The sequence below is a fragment of the Theropithecus gelada genome, chromosome 3 (genome assembly GCF_003255815.1).
Source record: "Theropithecus gelada isolate Dixy chromosome 3, Tgel_1.0, whole genome shotgun sequence".
Classification (NCBI taxonomy): Eukaryota; Metazoa; Chordata; class Mammalia; order Primates; family Cercopithecidae; genus Theropithecus; species Theropithecus gelada.
Genome location: NC_037670.1, coordinates 10,382,341 through 10,400,589, shown reverse-complemented (window position 1 = coordinate 10,400,589; position 18,249 = coordinate 10,382,341). Strand labels below are relative to the sequence as shown.

Here is an 18,249-nt window from a genome sequence, read left to right as displayed (position 1 = left end):
TGGGCCCAAGCGATCCTCTCTCTTCAGCCTCTTGAGTAGCTGGGACTACAGGCGTGGACCCCCACCCTGGCTCATTTGAAAAATTTTGCAGAGACAGGGTCTCACTATGTTGGCCAGGCTGGTTTCGAACTCTTGGGCTGGTTTCGAACTCCTGGCCTCAAGCGATCCTCCCTTTGATCTCTCAAAGTGCTGGGATTCCAGTCATGAGCCACCCTGCAGTCGTGGGTGGGGTGTGTGTGTGTGCCTACTCCTTATATGAGGCTACTTTTCCTCACTGAATCCCCTCCGTATCCCAGCCCCATTCATTGACCCTCCCCCTCAGTGAACCTCCCATTTGATCCCTGTGCCCCTAACCCTACTGTCCTATTCTGGGAACCCCAACCCCATCCCTCCTTTCTCTCACTGAACCCTAATTTCTCTTTTCTTTTCTTTTCTTTCTTTCTTTTTTTTTCAGAGTCTCACTCTGTTGTCCTGGCTGGAGTGCAGGGGCCCGATCTCACCTCACTGCAACCTCTGCCTCCTGCAACCTCCTGCAATCTTACCTCTCTGCAACCTCCGCCTCCTGGGTTCAAGTGATTCTCCTGCCTCAGCCTCTGGAGTAGCTGGGATTACAGGAGCCCGCTAATTTTTGTATTTTGAGTAGAGACGGGGTTTCTCCATGTTGGTCAGGCTGGTATGGAACTCCCGACCTCAGGTAATCTGCCAGCCTCGGCCTCCCAAAGTGCTGTTACAGGCGTGAGCCACCGCGCACGGCGAACTCTAAATTTCTCAGAGTCCCTTCTTCCTGGCCTAGCTCCGCCCTCCCCGAGCCCCGTCTCAATGATGTGGGTCTTCCCTCACCTGGGGGTTCTGTCCCTGAGGCCCCTCCCGCTGGCTGAGTGCCTCCGTGCCCCTCTTCCCCTCCTTTCCTCCAGCCAGGCCTCTGTCGCTGAAATATTCATAGCCTCTCCTCGCCCTCCCCTCTGCAGCCTCCAGGGGGCCCCGCTGCTCATCTCCGGCAGCAGGACTGTGCTCATCAATCAAGCCTGGTGGCAGAGGGTGGGGGCCTCCGACACTCCCTATCCATCTTACAGAACTCTCCTTTTAGCTCAGCAGGGACCAGACGCCTCCTGTCCCTGCTCCTGGAGCCCCAGCCAGCTTCTGCCACAGATGTTGGCTCCGTACAGTCTATTCTCAGAGCGCTTCTTTTTTTCTAGAGGTAGCTGGGCTCCAGGCAAGAGCCTGAGCTTTGAAGCTCCAGACAAGGGCTCATCCTGCACTGTCCTGAGTCGCCTTGTGACCTGGGGTCTGCCGTGTCCCTCTGTGAGCCTATTCTCGAAGGTGAGAGTGATAACTCAATTCCAGGGCTGCTGGGAGAATTTGCTGAGGTCATAGGTGCTGTGCAGTTTCTTTTTTTCTTTTTTCTTTTTTTTAATTTTTTTAAATTTTTTTTTATTTTTTTATTTTTTTTTTGAGACGGAGTCTCGCTCTGTCGCCCCGGCTGGAGTGCAGTGGCGCCATCTCCGCTCACTGCAAGCTCCGCCTCCCGGATTCACGCCATTCTCCTGCCTCAGCCTCCCGAGTAGCTGGGACTACAGGCGCCGCCACCACGCCCGGCTAATTTTTTGTGTTTTCGGTAGAGACGGGGTTTCACCGTGTTAGCCAGGATGGTCTCGATCTCCTGACCTCGTGATCCGCCCACCTCGGCCTCCCAAAGTGCTGGGATTACAAGCGTGAGCCACCGCGCCCGGCCTTTTTTATTTTATTTAGTTTGTTTTTTGAGACAGAGTCTCTCCCTGTCGCCGAGGCTGGAGTGCAGTGGTGCGATCACAGCTCACTGCAGCCTTGAACTCCTGGCCTCAAGTGATCCTCCCACTCCAGCCTCCAGGGAGGCTGGGACTACAGGAGCACACCACCACTCCCACCTAATTAAAATATATATATAGGCCGGGCGCGGTGGCTCAAGCCTGTAATCCCAGCACTTTGGGAGGCCGAGATGGGTGGATCACGAGGTCAGAAGATCGAGACCATCCTGGCGAACACGGTGAAACCCCGTCTCTACTAAAAAATACAAAAAACTAGCCGGGCGAGATGGCGGGCGCCTGTAGTCCCAGTTACTTGGGAGGCTGAGGCAGGAGAATGGCGTAAACCGGGGAGGCGGAGCTTGCAGTGAGCTGAGATCCGGCCACTGCACTCCAGCCCGGGCGACAGAGCGAGACTCCGTCTCAAAAAAAAAATAAAATAAAATAAAATATATATATATATATTTTAATAGAGATGGGGTCTCACCATGTTGCCCAGGCTGGTCTTGACCTCCTGGCCTCAAGTCAGGAGGATTGCTCAAGAAATTCTCTTGCCTTGGCCTCCCAAACTGCTAGGATTACAGGTGTGAGCCACCATGCCTGGTCTTTTTTTTTTTTTGAACAAGCCTGGAAGTGACCCTCCAGAGGCCTGTCTCCAGGGAGGTGGCCCCCACCTTCCATTTTTTATCCAAGCTGGCTCAGACAGTACCCTCCCCCACCAAGATGGAGGCTTAGCCCTGGTTTCAGCAGAGCTCCCCTTACTCCTAAGTGCTATTCACCTGGCTCACTCCTTCCCCCCCCGCCCACAGCAATAGAGGTGAGGGCTTGGATCGGCAGCACATTAAGGACACGAGTTTTGGATTTGTCAGAGGCATGTGAACCAGAGCAACTCCATCTTGAATAAGGGCCGTATAAAATGAGGCTGAGACCTACTGGGCTGCATTCCCAGGAGGTTAGGCATTCTAAATCACAGGATGAGATAGGAGGTCAGCACAAGATACAGGTCATAAAGACCTTGCTAATAAAACAGGTTGCAGTAAAGAAGACGGCCAAGGGCCTAGCGGGTAGCTCATGCCTGTAATCCCAGCACTTTGGGAGGCTGAGGCAGGCAGATCACCAGAGGTCGGGAGTTCGAGACCAGCCTGACGAACATGGAGAAACCCCGTCTCTACTAAAAACACAAAAATTAGCCAGGTGTGGTGGTGCACGCCTGTAATCCCAGGTACTCGGGAGGCTGAGGCAAGAGAATTGCTTGAACCCAGGAGGCGGAGGTTGCAGTGAGCTGAGATTGTGCCATTGCACTCTAGCCTGGGCAAAAAGCATGAAACTGGAAAAAAAAAAAAAAAAAAGAAGCCGGCCAAAACCCACCAAAACCAAGACGGTGACGAGAGTGACATGGCAACATCAGGAAGTTACCCTATATAGTCTAGAAAGGGAGGCATGAAGAATCCACCCCTTGTTTACCATATCATCAAGAAATAACCCTATAAATGGGCAACCGGCAGCCCTTGGTACTGAGTACTCCATACTCTGTCTATGGAGTAGCCATTCTTTTTTTTTTGAAACAGAGTCTTGCTCTTGTCGCCCAGGCTGGAGTGCAGTGGTGTGATCTCGGCTCACTGCAACCTCCACCTCCAGGGTTCAAGCAATTCTCCTGCCTCATTCTCTCGAGTAGCTGGGATTATAGGCACCTGCCACCACGCCCGGCTAATTTTTTGTATTTTTAGTAGAGACGGGGTTTCACCATGTTGGCCAGGCTAGTCTCGAACTCCTGACCTCAGGTGATTCACCCGCCTCGGCCTCCCAAAGTGTTGGGATTATAGACATGAGCCACCATGCCCTGCCTGAGTAGCCATTCTTTTATTCCTTTACTCTTTTACTCTCTCTCCCTTTTTTTTTTTTTTTTGTGAGACAGAGTCTCGCTCTGTCGCCCAGGCTGGAGTGCGGTGGCACAATCGGCTGACTGCAAGCTCTGCCTCCTGGGTTTCCGCCATTCTCCTGCCTTGGCCTCCAAGTAGCTGGGACTACAGGAGCCCACCACCACGCCCAACTAATTTTTTGTATTTTTAGTAGAGACGGGGTTTCACCATGTTAGCCAGGATGGTCTCAATCTCCTGACCTTGTGATCCACCTGCCTCAGCCTCCCAAAGTGCTGGGATTACAGGCGTGAGCCACCGCGCCCAGCCCTCCTTTACTCTCTTAATAAACTTGCTTTTGCTTTGCACTGTGGACTCCCCCTGAATTGTTTCTTGAGTGAGATTCAAGAACCCTCTCTTGGGGTTTAGATCAAACCCCTTTCCTGTAAGAGATTCACAGAGTTTGAATCCAGGCATGACTAAGCTCTCGGTCATACCTATACATTGAGGAAAAGAACAGACCAGCTTTGAGGAGAGGATTAAGTAAGATGCTGTTTATGAGGCCTGGCCTGTGACTGTCATCCGGGAAGGGGTAGCTACTATTAAACAGAGGGGCCTCTGCTGCTACTTACACACCAACACCTCTTCGGGGGAGAAAAGACGCTGCAACACGGAAAATGAGACAGAGGGAAGGGAGGCAGGCCACAGCTACAGGGTGAAAGACACATTTTTAGGGAACCCACTAAGTGACTCTTTGAAGCCTGATTTTGTATTTTAAAAAATGTAACCAGGCGGGATGTGATGGCTCATGCCTGTAATCCCAATACATCGGGAGGCCAAGGTGGGAGGATCTCTTGAGGCCAGGAATTTGAGACCAGCCTGGGCAACATAGTGAGACTCCTGTCTTCACAAAAAAAAAAAAAAAAAGCAGGGCACAGTGGCATGCACCTGTAGAGTCCCAGCTACCTGGGAGGCTGGGGCCAGAGCATGGCTTGAGCCCAGGAGTTTGAGGCTGCAGTGAGCTATGATGATGTCACTGCAGTCCAGCCTGGGTGACACAGCGAGACCCCATCTTTAAGAAAAAAATAGCTGGGCATGGTGGCTCATGCCTGTAATCCCAGCACTTTGGGAGGCCAAGGCGGGCGGATCACCCGAGGTCGGGAGTTCGAGAACAGCCTGACCAACATGGAGAAACCCTGTCTCTACTAAAAATACAAAATTAGCCAGGCACGGTGGTGCATGCCTGTAATCCCAGCTACTCGAGAGGCTGAGGCAGGAGAATCGCTTGAATCCAGGAGGCGGAGGTTGAGGTGAGCCAAGATCACGCCACTGCACTCCAGCCTGGGTGAAAGAGCGAGACTCCATCTCAAAAAAAAAAAAAAAAAAAGAAAGAAAAAAGAAAGAAAAGAAAAAATAATATTACCCAAGTATGACAGGGTTAGCTAGCCTTGAGGGCATTCTCAAGAACTTCATTCAATTCCCAAACAAGTCCCAATTCCCAAGCTGTATGATGCCTTGATGTCACACAGCGCATAGCGAGGTTTTTCTGGGGTGACAGAGGAGAGGCTCATGTCATCCCTTGGCTTGTGCAGAGCTGAACACCCCCACATTCCTTTGTTTAAAATTCTCTTTTCTTCTCCATGCTTCTCTTCCTGAGGCCAGTGGCGTCCTCCCTCCTATGCTCGTCCCTAAAATTCCCAACGCCCTCATCTCATGAAACCCCATCCTTCCAGGGCCCATTACCCCTACACAGGTCTTGAGCCACAAAAGTGCCTGACACATAAAACATAGCCTTTAGCAAAACTTAAGGGCACATTGAATATTGTGTGGGTGAGCTGGTAGGAGCAGGGAGCTTCAGTTAATACTGACACAAAAATGAGGAAGATTATTTACAAAATAAAATAGCCCAGGCTGGGTGCGGTGGCTCATGCCTGTAATCCCAGCACTTTGGGAGGCTGAAGCAACTGGATCACTTGAAGTGAGGAGTTCGAGACCAGCCTTACCAACATGGTGAAACCCCATCTCTACTAAAAATACAAAATTAGCCAGGCATGGTGGGAGAAACCTGTCATCCCAGCTACTTGGGAGGCTGAGGCAGGAAAATCGCTTGAACCTGGGAGGCAGAGGTTGCAGTGAGCCAAGATCGTGCCATTGCACTCCAGCCTGGGCAACAAGAGTGAAACTCCGTCTCAAAATAGTCCAGTTTAGCCAGGCACTGTGGCCCACGCCTGTCATCCCAGCAACTCGGGAGGCTTAAGTGGGAGTATTGCTTGAGACCAGGAGTTTAAAACTAGCCCGGGCAAGAAAACAAGACCCCTGTCTGCACAAAAAAACATGTAGATTAACTGGATGTGGTGGTGCATGCCTGTAGTCCTGGAGGGTTGACTACTTGAGCCCAGGAGTTCAAGGCAGCAATGAGCTGTGATTGCATCACTGCACTCCAGCCTGGGTGACAGTGAGACTCCATCTCAAAAAAAAAAAAAAAAAAAAAAATGAGCACAGAGTAGAGGAGCAGACACAAGGTCTTGGACACTTCTGATACAGCCTGTCCCGAGAGTCCCAGGGATAAACATGGACCTGGGCTGAGGCTTCCTTTACTGGCTTTGTGCTGTGTGGGATCTCCCAGGGTTAGAATCCTAGACTCTCCTATCCTGCTTCTCCTAGATGATACTATCACTAAGAACAATGTTTTTTTGTTTTTTGTTTGTTTGTTTGTTTTTGAAACAGAGTTTCACTCTTGTTGCCCAGGCTGGAGTGCAGTGGCACGATCTTGGCTCACTGCAACCTCCGCCTCCCAGGTTCAAGCGATTCTCCTTCCTCAGCCTCCCCAGTAGCTGGGATGACAGGCATGTGCCACCACGCCCAGTTAATTTTGTATTTTTAGTAGAGATGAGGTTTCTCCATGTTGGTCAGGCTGGTCTCAAATTCCCAACCTCAGGTGATCCACCCGCCTCAATCTCCCAAAGTGCTGGGATTACAGGCGTGAGCCACCGTGCCTGGCCAAGAACAATGTTCTTTAATGCTATTTATTTATTTATTTGAGATAGAGTCTTGCTCTGTCACCCAGGCTGGAATGCAGTGGCGCGATCTTGGCTCACTGCAACAACTTCCACCTCCTGGGTTCAAGCCATTCTCCTGCCTCAGCCTCCTGAGTAACTGGAATTACAGGTGCCCACCACCATGCACAGCTAACTACTGTATTTTTAGTAGAGTTTCACCATGTTGGCCAGGCTGGTCTCGAACTCCTGGCCTCAAGTGATCCTCTTGCTCATCACTTAGCCAGGCTGCCAGGCCTGCCAGGGGCCCTGGGTGGGGGTAGTGATGATAGAAACAGAGATGGATCCGGTCTCGAGCTTTTTCCTTTGCTTCTCAGACTGCGGGGTAACAATATGACACAGTCCATATTATGATAATTACTGACCCAGGCGCCAGGTGCGATGAGCACTTTACATGTATTAATCTTATTTATTTATTTATGAGATGGAGTCTTGCTTCATCACCCAGAGCCTGCCTCTGTTTCTGTTTTCCTCCTACTCTGGCCAGAGAGATGAGGATTAAGTGGGGTAAGGTGGGAAATACTTTACCCCTCACTACCCAGCAATACAGAAAGTCTGCAAGAAGGGTTTCCCTATTTCCCACTGAGGTCTGTCGGTTCCTACAGCGCTGCCAGCCTTTACGATGACTAAGGCCGGGCGTGGTGGCTCACACCTGTAATCCCAGCACTTTGGGAGGCCGATGTGGGTCGATCACCTGAGGTCACGAGTTCGAGGCCAGACTGGCCGACATGGCAAAACCCCGTCTCTACTAAAAATACAGAAAAATTAGTGGGGTGTGGTGGTGGGCACCTGTAATCCCAGCTACTCAGGAGGCTGAGGCAGAATTGCTTGAACCCGGGGGGTGGAGGTTGCAGTGAGCTGAGATTACACCACTGCACTCTAGCCTGAGCGATAAGAGTAAAACTCCATCTCCAAAAAAACCCAAAAATTAGCCGGGCCGTGGTGGCATGCACCTGTAATCCCAGCTACTCAGAAGGCTGAGGCAGGAGAATAGTTTGAACCCGGGAGATGGAGGTTGCAGTGACCTGAGATTATGCCACTGCACTCCAGTCTGGGCAACAGAGCAAAACCCTGTCTCAAAAATAAAAATAAATAAATAAATAAATAAAGATGACTGCAACATGAGAATCACTCAGAAGCTCTGCTGGGATAGCAGAACAGCAAATTAATGAATATAATTAACTCCATTTTTGTTTAAGAGACTTTTACCCATTCCTGCATGTAGGCTAAGATTTTTTTTTATTATTTTATTATTATTATTTTTTGAGACGGAGTCTCACTCTGTCGCCCAGGCTGGAGTGCAGTGGGGCGGTCTCGGCTCACTGCAACCTCTGCCTCCTGGGTTCAAGTGATTCTCCGGCCTCAGCCTCCCAAATAGCTGGGATTACAGGCATGCACCACATACCCCAGCCAATTTCACTTCTAGCCAGAGAAACATGAGATGTTGGTGCTGGGCGGGGCAACTGAGGGTGAACAAGGGGAAGGCCCATCTGAGTGGATTCAGCAGCACTCCCTGAGCACACGGTGCCTGCCAGGCATGGAGCTCGGCCAGCCATAGCTGGACACTCCCAGGCACAGGCTGTGCCCACCCTCGTAATGCAGCCTCCTCCAGTGTTTGTATGGTTTTGAGTGGTTCACAGTTCGCCTCTGATCTGAGACAATATTTGCCTTACTATAACTTGCCTGTTTGATCCAAGGCCCACCCAGAGACCCAGAGCAAACCGGTGTTCCTCCTATCCTGTGACAGGAGGCAGAGGTGTGACCTCAGCAAAGCCATACACCTTTTTTTTTTTTTTTTAGACAGAGTCACGCTCTGTCATCCAGGCTGGAGTGCAGTGGCGCAGCTCATTGCAACCTTCGCCTCCCAAGTGATTCTCATGCCTCAGCTTCCTGAGTAGCTGGGATTACAGGCCTGCGCCACCATGCCCAGCTAATTTTTGTGTCTTTTGTAGAGACTGAGTTTCACCATGTTGCTCAGGGTGGTCTCAAACTCCTGAGCTCAAGCAATCCTCCCACCCTGGCCTCCCAAAGTACTGGGATTACAGGCATGAGCCACCATGCCCAGCCTTACACCCTCTTTATCCACCAAGTCATTGGTCATGGTAGCAGTGGGATTTGGTGTGTGGGCTCTTACTTCCCAGAGTGTGTGCTTACTCCGAATTTTATTTTATTTTATTTTATTTATTTATTTATTTTTATTTTTACTTTTTTTGAAATGGAGTCTCGCTCTGTCGCCCAGGCTGGAGTGCAGTGGCCAGATCTCAGCTCACTGCAAGTTCCGCCCCCCGGGTTCACGCCATTCTCCTGCCTCAGCCTCCTGAGTAGCTGGGACTACAGGCACCCGCCACCTCGCCCAGCTAGTTTTTTGTATTTTTTAGTAGAGATGGGGTTTCACCGTGTTAGCCAGGATGGTCTCGATCTCCTGACCTCATGATCCGCCCGTCTCGGCCTCCCAAAGTGCTGGGATTACAGGCTTAAGCCACCGTGCCCGGCCTCCGAATTTTATTTTATTCTGTTTTATTTTTTGAGATGGAATCTCACTCTGTTGACCAGGATGGAGTACAGTGGCAGGATCTTGGTTCACTGAAACCTCTGCCTTCTGGGTTCAAGCAATTCTTCTGCCTCAGCCTCCCAAGTAGCTAGGATTACAGGCGTGCACCACCATGCCCAGATAATTTTTCTATTTTTAGTAGAGACAGGGTTTGACATGTTGGCCAGGCTGGTCTCGAACTCCTGACCTCAAGTGATCTGCCTGACTTGGCCTCCCAAAGTACTGGGATTACAGGCTTGAGCCACTGTACCCTGCCCAAATTTCATTTCTATAGGAGGGAATCATTAGGGCTTGCCTGGGGTCACTTTGTCAGCCAGAGACAATGTTGGGCTCAGGGCATATCTGAAGTCTTCCAATTTGCAGCTCAGAATCCCCTGAGCTGAGATCTGGGCTGCCTCCCCCACCCCTCCCACTGCTGAGCCATAGGTAGGACCCAGGGTGGGTAGGAGGAGGCTGTCGGGTGTCGGTGATGTCCAGATGTCCCTGGGCCAGGCCAACATTTCCAGTGGGCAGAGTTCATGCCCTCCTCTCCTCCTCCTTCTCTTCTTCCTCTCCATCCCCTCACCTGAGCCCCAACCAGACCAAGCCACCTGAGGGAGCACCTGGACAGGCCCCTCTAGTACCCAGCTGCTGCCTGAGCCTGCACCCCCTCTCCCCCATCCGCATACAGGTAAGCACTCACATGTGGCCCCCAGGCCGGTCCTCCCTGGTGAGCACTCCCTCCTTCTCCATCAGCATCTGCCGGAATGTCCCCACTTTCTGCCGAATCTCCTCCTCCGAATACCTGTGGGGGCACAGAGAGGGTGAAGGGGCTGGTCTCCTGAATTTGGTTCCCTCTTTCCTGCCCCCCCACTCAGCCCAGTTCCCCCCAACCCCTGGGTCACAAGCACACACTCCAGCTTGCAATAACCTGTCCAAGGTCACAGAGTACTGAGGAAGCTCAAGTTCATTGTACACAAGCCTGGCTGGGTGCAGTGGCTCTCGCCTGTAATCCCAGCTCTTTGGGTGTCCAAGGCAGGCAGATCACCTGAGCTCAGGAGTGCAAAACCAGCCTGGCCAACGTGGCAAACCCCTATCTCTACGAAAAATACAAAAATTAGCCGGGTGGGGTGGTGGGCGCCTGTAAATCCCAGCTACTCAGGAGGCTGAGGTAGGAGAATCCCTTGAACCCAGGAGGCAGAGGTTGCAGTGAGCCAAGATCATGCCACTGCACACCAGCCTAGGCGACCCAGAGACTCCGTCTCAAAAAGCAAACAACAGCAGCAACAAAACATTGTGCACCAGCTCAATCAACTAACCAAATAACAAACAGACAAAAGGAAAACTTGTTCCCAGAGGTGGGGAGAGGTGACCCCTTCGCCCCTCAGGTGAAGCTGAGCCCCTCCTCTGTACCCTCCTCCATCCCCAGGGCAGTCCTCCCTCCCACATCCAGACTGCAGTGGCTCTTTCAAGAATTTTAGGGGATGAGTGAGAATTTTGGCTTTGAGACATACACAGCCTTTTCTGCTGGCCTCCGTGACATCCGATCCTTATACAGCCCTGGGCGGTCCTCAAAGCACCCCCATTTCTGCAAGAGTAAGGCTGCCAAGTGGCTTGTGGGGGGGTTGTCGGGGGGCAAGGGGGAGTTTCATTGCTTCTTTTTGCTGCTGGCTTGGGGTAGGGGATGGCTGATATCTGGGCCTCAAATGGAAGTCCCTGACGTCTCTACTCCCCTTCTCCTCTCACTATAAGCCCAGTCTCAGTCTAAGGACCAAAGTGCTGTTATCTACTCCTCATCCCTGCTCCCACTCCTGGGGTCAGTGGTCATTCTCTCTCACTGCTCCTCCATGACAGCCGCTACCTGGCCTTCCAGTTCCTCTGGGGTCTCTCCCTCCAGCCTGTGTCCACACTGCCCCTGGAGGTCTTTGATCATGCAGCCCTGGCCCTGTGCCTGGCACATAGCAGGTGTCCAGCAGCTGTTACTGAAGGGATCCTCTGACAACCTCGAAAGGCAGGTCACATTCCCATTTCACAGACATAGAAGGTAAGGCAAAGTGAATTGACTTGCCCAACCTCACAGAGCTGGGAAATGGCAGGTGCCAGGATTCAAAAACAGGACTGCTGTACTCTTTGGGCTCTCCTTTTCATCACTGGCCCCCGTGGCTCAGCTAAGAGGCTTGACCTAGAAAAATATGAGAGCAGGGGATGCTCAGAGGTTGTGGTCACACTTGAGGCCTCTTTGTCCAGTAGCCAGATGTCACCCTGGGGTCCCCAGCTTCTCCTAGTGAGATGCCCAGGGCATGGAGGGACCCTCCGTAGGCCTCTGAGTTGTTTCAACCCAACACTTCTATACACTTGTGTACACCTATACAACTTTTCTTTTCTCTCTCTCTCTTTTTTTTTAAAAATTTTTATTTTTTGAGGTGGAGTTTCGCTCTGTCGCCTGGGCTGGAGTGCAGTGGTGCGATCTCGGCTCACTGCAACCTCCACCTCCTGGGTTCAAGTGATTCTCCTGCCTCAGCCACCCAAACAGCTGGGATTACAGGCGCCTGCCACCATGCCCAGCTAATTTTTGTATTTTTAGTAGAGATGGGGTTTCACCATGTTGGCCAGGCTGGTCATGAACTCCTGACCTCAGATGATCCGCCCAGCTTAGACTCCCAAAGTGCTGGGATTACAGGCGTGAGCCACTACACCCAGCCACTATACAACTTTTCTAGCCTTAGCTTCTACATCTGTGAAATGGGAGCACAACCTGCCTTTCAAGATTGTCAGAGGATTCATGGTGGTGATGCCCTTATAGCACTTTGCACAGTGCCTGGCATAGAGTAGGTGCCCAACAAATGATAACAACTAAAGGCCCCAGACCTTTCTCTCTGCTCTCCCTGGGCTGTAGGTCATTGTCTTGGACAAAGAACATGGTGAGGGGGAGGTAGGGATGATTAATGGATATCAAAAAAATAGAGGCCGGGCGCGGTGGCTCAAGCCTGTAATCCCAGCACTTTGGGAGGCCGAGGCGGGTGGATCACGAGGTCAGGAGATCGAGACTATCCTGGCTAACATGGTGAAACCCCGTCTCTACTAAAAATACAAAAAACTAGCCGGGCGTGGTGGCGGGCGCCTGTAGTCTCAGCTACTTGGGAGGCTGAGGCGGGAGAATGGCGTGAACCCGGGGGGCGGAGCTTGCAGTGAGCTGAGATCACGCCACTGCACTCCAGCCTGGGAGACACAGCGAGACTCCGTCTCAAAAAAAAAAAAAAAAAAAATAGAATGAATAAGACTTACTGGCCAGGTGCAGTGACTCACGTCTGTAATCCCAGCACTTTGGGAGGCGGAGGTGGGCAGATCACCTGAGGTCAGGAGTTCAAGACCAGCCTGGCTACCATGGTGAAAACCCGTCTCTACCAAAAATATAAAAAATTAGCTGGGTGTGGTGGTGCACACCCCGTAATCCCAGCTACCCAGGAGGCTGAGGCAGGAGAATCGCTTGAACCCGGGAGGTGGCGATTGTGGAGAGCTGAGATTGCACCACCACACTCCAGCCTGGGTAACGGAGTGAGACTCCATCTAAAAAAACAATAAAACAAAAACAAAGACAAACAACAACAACAACAACAAAACACCTACTATTGGATAGCCCAACAGGGTGACTACAGTGAATAATAACTTAATTGTATATTTTTGAATAACTTAAAGAATGTAGTTGGATTATTTGTAACTCAAAGGATAAATGCTGGAGGGGATGGATACTTCCTCCTCCATGATGTGCTTATTTCACATTGCATGCTTGTATCAAAACATCTCATGTACCCTATAAATATGTATAACTACTATGTATATTAAACTTTTTAAAAAATTATTTAAAAATTTTTTCGGACCCAGCAAAGTTTTAAAAAATAATTTTAAAAAAATTAAAAAAGAAGACATAAAAAAAAAAAGACATGGTGGCAGCATGGGTCCAGCCCTCCCCACTCAGCCATCCATGAAAATGGTATGTTTTGTTTTTTCCTTTCAGAGATCCCATCTCTCTACTCCCTCCTTCCCTCTGCTCCTTCAACAAATATTTGCGGGATAGCAATTTGACAAGTATCTTCAAAAGCCTTTTTAAAAAATGAACACATGCTTTGATTCATAAATTAACTTCCAGGTTCACCCTGTGGAAATAATCATGGCAAAGATTTGACTCCTTGGATGTTTACAGTAAGATGGATGCCTCCCCCCGTTTCAGGTTCAATGCTAGCGTTTGCATTTCCATAGCAACCCGTTCATCCCAACTCCTGGCAGGTGGTTCAGGCTCCAGTAATTATCTGTTGGCTGGTCTGTATCCAACACTGGCCTGGAGTTTGCTGCGGGCAGGGGCCTTGTCTGGTTCCCAGGGGCAGTCCCAGCACCTGGCACCATGCCTTTCACATTGTGGCATCCAGAAATTTGTGCTAAATGAGTGACTGGTGATGGAGAGGCATGGAGAGTTTTAAGATTGGATTTTCCTTTTGAAAAGATGGCTCTGGTGAATTTGTGGCTGGAGAAGAGGGAACTGGAGGCAGAAAGCCGGTATTGTGCTACCGCAGGGGTTCAGAAGGAGACAGTAAAGCCAGAGCAGGGAGAGAGGTCTTGAGGATGAAAGGGGAGAAATGGACAAAATGCCATCTAGGAGGGAGATGGCTTGGGAACCAATTGGTTGAGTCAGGGGGATGGGACTTGGGGACCAATTGGTTGAGTCAGGGAGTCTGGTTGGGTAAGAAGCACCACCAACTTCTTCTTTTTTTTTTTTTTGAGATGGAGTCTTGCTCTGTCACCGAGGCTGGAGTGCAGTGGCACAATCTCAGCTCACTGCAACCTCTGCCTCCCAGGTTCAAGCAATTCTCCTCCTCAGCTTCCCCAGCAGCTGGGACTACAGGCAACCGCCACCATGCCCAGTTAATTTTTGTATTTTTAGTAGAGACAGGGTTTCAACACATTGGCTAGGCTGGTCTCGAACTCCTGACCTCAAGTAATCCACCCACCTCGGCCTCCCAAAGTGCTGGGATTACAGACATGTTCCACTGTGCCCAGCCACCACCTACTTCTTAAGCAGGTGTCCCCTGACCCCCAGCTAGGGTCGGAGTCTGTGCAGGTTCAGCCTGCTGTGTTGCTCACCATGGGGAGGGATGGGTCCTGGCCTGGTAGGGGTGGGGGGCTTTTCTTCTAACCCCCTATCCCCTCATGGCTCAGGCCACCCTGCACTGATGCTACTAACCAGCTCCACCAAGTTCAGGGCGCTGGCTCCTCAGTGTCCACCTCAGTCCCTGTGTGGCCCTCAGGCTCGGGCATTCACCTGGAGGTCCTTTGTCTGGGCATGTGAGTTGGGCAGTGCAGAGCCTGGCACCCAGGAAGAAAGAGCAGTGCCCCACCCCCCCAGCAGAGGCAGAGAGCAATTGCTCCCACATCACCTTCTCTTCCAGAGACTAGCTTGTCACTGTCACCAGCACAGAGACAAACACAGCACAGGCCCTTCAACACTGCTTAGTCCCTAACTTACAGGCCCCAGGGAGGGAGACAGAGACTGGCATGGACCCCTGGGCCAGGTGGGTTTGGGGAGGAGATGGCCTAAGGGTGAGGCTGGGTCATTCCCCAGCTGCTTGGTGGGGGGCGGGGGTGCGGGGGGGTGGCTTCAGGCCAGGGTCCAAGCCCCCTTTCCTGGGGGTCTTTGGCACATGGAAGGGTAGGAAATTGGCACAAATAGGTTTCATGGAGACTTGCGGCAGCACATATGCAGGGCTGGGGCTCATCCTGGAGTCAGCGGGTCGGAGACAAGTTGATGAACTCCCACACCTCTCTGTTAGGGATGGGCTGCTGGATTGAACCAACTCAGAGGCCTGGGGAGGGTCCCTCTATGCCCCAGGGCATCTTGTTGGGAGAAGCTGGGGACTCAAGGATGACACCTGGTGATTGGTCTCAAGCGTGACCACCACCTCTGAGTGTCCTTTCCCCTCATATCTCTTGGAGTCAATCTTCTCAGCTGAGCCACTTGGGACAGTGATGACGGATAGACAGAGGAGCCCAACAGTCCTGCTTTTGAATCCTGGCACCTCCCACTTCCCAGTTCTGTGACCTTGGGCAAGTCCATACGCTTCTCCCAGTCTTAGCTTCCACATCTGTGAAATGGGCACACGACCCACCTTTCAAGGTTGTCATCTGGATATTAGTTATCTGGATATTAGTCCCTTCCCAATCTCATGTTGGAATGTGATCCTCAGTGTTGGGGGTGGGGTCTGGTGGGAGGTGTTTGGGTCATGGGGGCGGATCCCTCAAGAACGGCTTGGTGCCCTCCCTGTGGTCATGAGTGAGTTCTCACTCTATTACAGGGGTCCCTAATACCCCAGGTGGGGGTACCACTCTGTGGCCTATTAGGAACTGGGCCACACAGCAGGAGGTGAGCAGTGGGCAAGGGAGCAAAGCTTCACCTGTATTTACAGCCGCTCCACATCACTCCCATTACTGCCTGAGCTCCGCCTCCCGTCAGATCAGTGGTGGCATTAGATTCTCAGAGGAGTGGGAACGCTGTTGTGAACTGCACATGCGAGGGATGTAGGTTGCACGCTCCTTATGAGAATCTAATGCCTGATGATCTGTCACTGTCTCCCATCACCCCCAGAAGGGACTGTCTAGCTGCAGGTAAACAAGCTCAGGGCTCCCATGGACTCCACATGACAGTGAGTTATAGAATTATTTCATCACATACTACAATCTAATAATAACAGAAATAAACTGCACAATAAATGCAATGTGCTCGAATCATCCTGAAACCATCCCCCGCACCCCCAGTCCATGGAAAAATTTTCTTTTTTTTTTGTTTTTTTTTGAAATGGAGTTTCACTCTTGTTGCCCAGGCTGGAGCGCAATGGCACAATCTCGGCTCACCACAACCTCCATCTCCCAGGTTCAAGCGATTCTCCTGCCTCAGCGTCCCAAGTGGCTGGGACTACAGGCCTCCGCCACCACACCAGGCTAATTTTTGTATTTTTACTACAGACAGAGTTTCTCCATGTTGGTCAGGCTGGTCTCAAACTCCCGACCTCAGGTGATCCACCCACCTCGGCCTCCCAAAGTGCTGGGATTACAGCCAGAAAAAACTTCTTCCGCAAAACTGGTATCTAGTGCCGAAAAGGTTGGTGACTGTTGCTCTATTAGTTTAGGAAAGAACTGATTGTTTTAAGGAGTCTGGGGTATCTCTCCTCTCCCTTTCTCCCTCTGTTGCCATGTGACATGCTGGCTCCCCTTCTTCTCCACCATGACTAAAAGCTTCCTGAGGCCTCGTCAGAAGCCAGTTGGATGCCGGCACCATGCTTCTGTACAAGCCTCTAGAACCGTGAGCCAAGTAAACTTCTTTTCTTGATAAGTTACCCAGCCTCAGGTATTCCTTTAGAGCAATGCAAAGTGGACTAACACAGATGTGATGTATTTACATCACTTTGCACAGTGCCTGGCATATAGTAGGTGCTCAATAAATGGTAGCAACTGGCCAGACACGGTGACTCATGCCTGTAATCCCAGCACTTTGGGAGGCCAAGATGGGTGGATCACTTGAGGTCAGGAATTTGACCCTAGCCTGGCAAACATGATGAAACCTTGTGTCTGCTAAAAATACACAAATCAGCTGGGCGTGGTGGTACATGCCTGTAGTCCCAGCTACTCGGGAGGTTGAAGCAGGAGAATCACTTGAACCCAGGAGGCAGAGGTTGCAGTAAGCTGAGATCACACCACTGTACTCCAGCCTGCACGACAGAGCGAGACTCCATCTCAAAAATAAATAAGTAAATAAATAGTAGCAACTGAAGCTTATCTGTCCCAAGGCAGTGGGGACAGAGTGTACAGTCATCCCAGGCTCCCTGCCCTTTTCCACATGAGACCCCTGCCAGTCGGCATGGCACCAGCTCCGAGAATCACCTGGGCCTCTTCTCTCTCTGTTCTGCCTGGAGGCAAAGGCTGGGATAAGGGAAGGCTGCTACCCAAACCCCTCGCTCCCTGTGGAGGCGGCAGAGCCGGCCAGCCTAGGGCCATGCAGGAAGGCTGGCTAGCATGGCCAAAGCCTCAGACTCAAAGTCAAGGGCTTCTAGGCCGGGCATAGTGGCTCACATCTGTAATTCCAGCACTTTGGGAGGCCTAGACGGGCAGATCACTTGAGGTGTTTGCAACCAGACTGACCAACATGGTGAAACCCCCTCTCTACTAAAAATACAAAATTAGCTGGGCATGGTGGCATATGCCTGTAATCCCAGCTACTTTGGAGACTGAGGCAGGAGTATCACTTGGACCCGGGAGGCGGAGGTTGCAGTGAGCCAAGATGGTGCCATTGCACTCCAGCCTGGGTGACAGAGCGAGACTCCGTCTCAAAAAAAAAAAAGTCAAGGGCTTGTGTGTGGATGGGGGAAGAGTAATGGGGCAGTGATGTCTGTCCCAGGATCCCCAGCCTCTTGGCCCAGGTGCTCCCCCAGCCAGTCTGGCTCCCTTAGTCCTCATGCCACTCCATGGGCCATAAGGGAAGGGCATGCCAAATGCACTGTGGCTTTGGGGATTCCTGGGTCACTCTCTGGGACAGGAGTGGGGTGAGGGGACACAGAATTTTAAGAGTTCCTCAGAGTGAAAAATGTTTAATTTTGTCTGTCTGTGCCCAGACCCAGTGCTTCCTAGATAATCATTTTCTGCACCAGAGCTTTGAGAGGCATGGTGGCCTTTTTATTTGTCATTTTTATATTTTTTAAAGTAGAGATGGAGTCCTGCTATGTTACACAGGCTGGTCTCAAACTCTTGGCCTCAAGCGATTCTCCCACGCCAGCCTCCCAAAGTGCTGGGATTACAGGAGTGTGCCACTATGCTCAGCTAATTATTATTTATTTATTTATTTATTTATTTATTTATTTATTTTTGAGACGGAGTTTTGCTCTTGTTGCCCAGGCTGGAGTGCAATGGCGCAATTTCAGCTTACTGCAACCTCCATCTCCTGGGTTCAAGCAATTCTCCTGCCTCAGCCTCCAGAGTAGCCAGGA

General features: G+C 51.1%; 1 protein-coding gene across 1 annotated transcript in view; it reads right to left on the bottom strand.

The window, feature by feature from the left end:
- Nucleotides 1-18,249, bottom strand: part of SRRM3 (serine/arginine repetitive matrix 3) — an 81,141-nt gene that overhangs the window by 23,825 nt on the left and 39,067 nt on the right. The window contains exon 3 of the mRNA XM_025379349.1: nt 9,927-10,028. Coding sequence (XP_025235134.1) covers nt 9,927-10,028 — 102 coding nt within the window. The remainder of the gene's footprint in view (nt 1-9,926; nt 10,029-18,249) is intronic.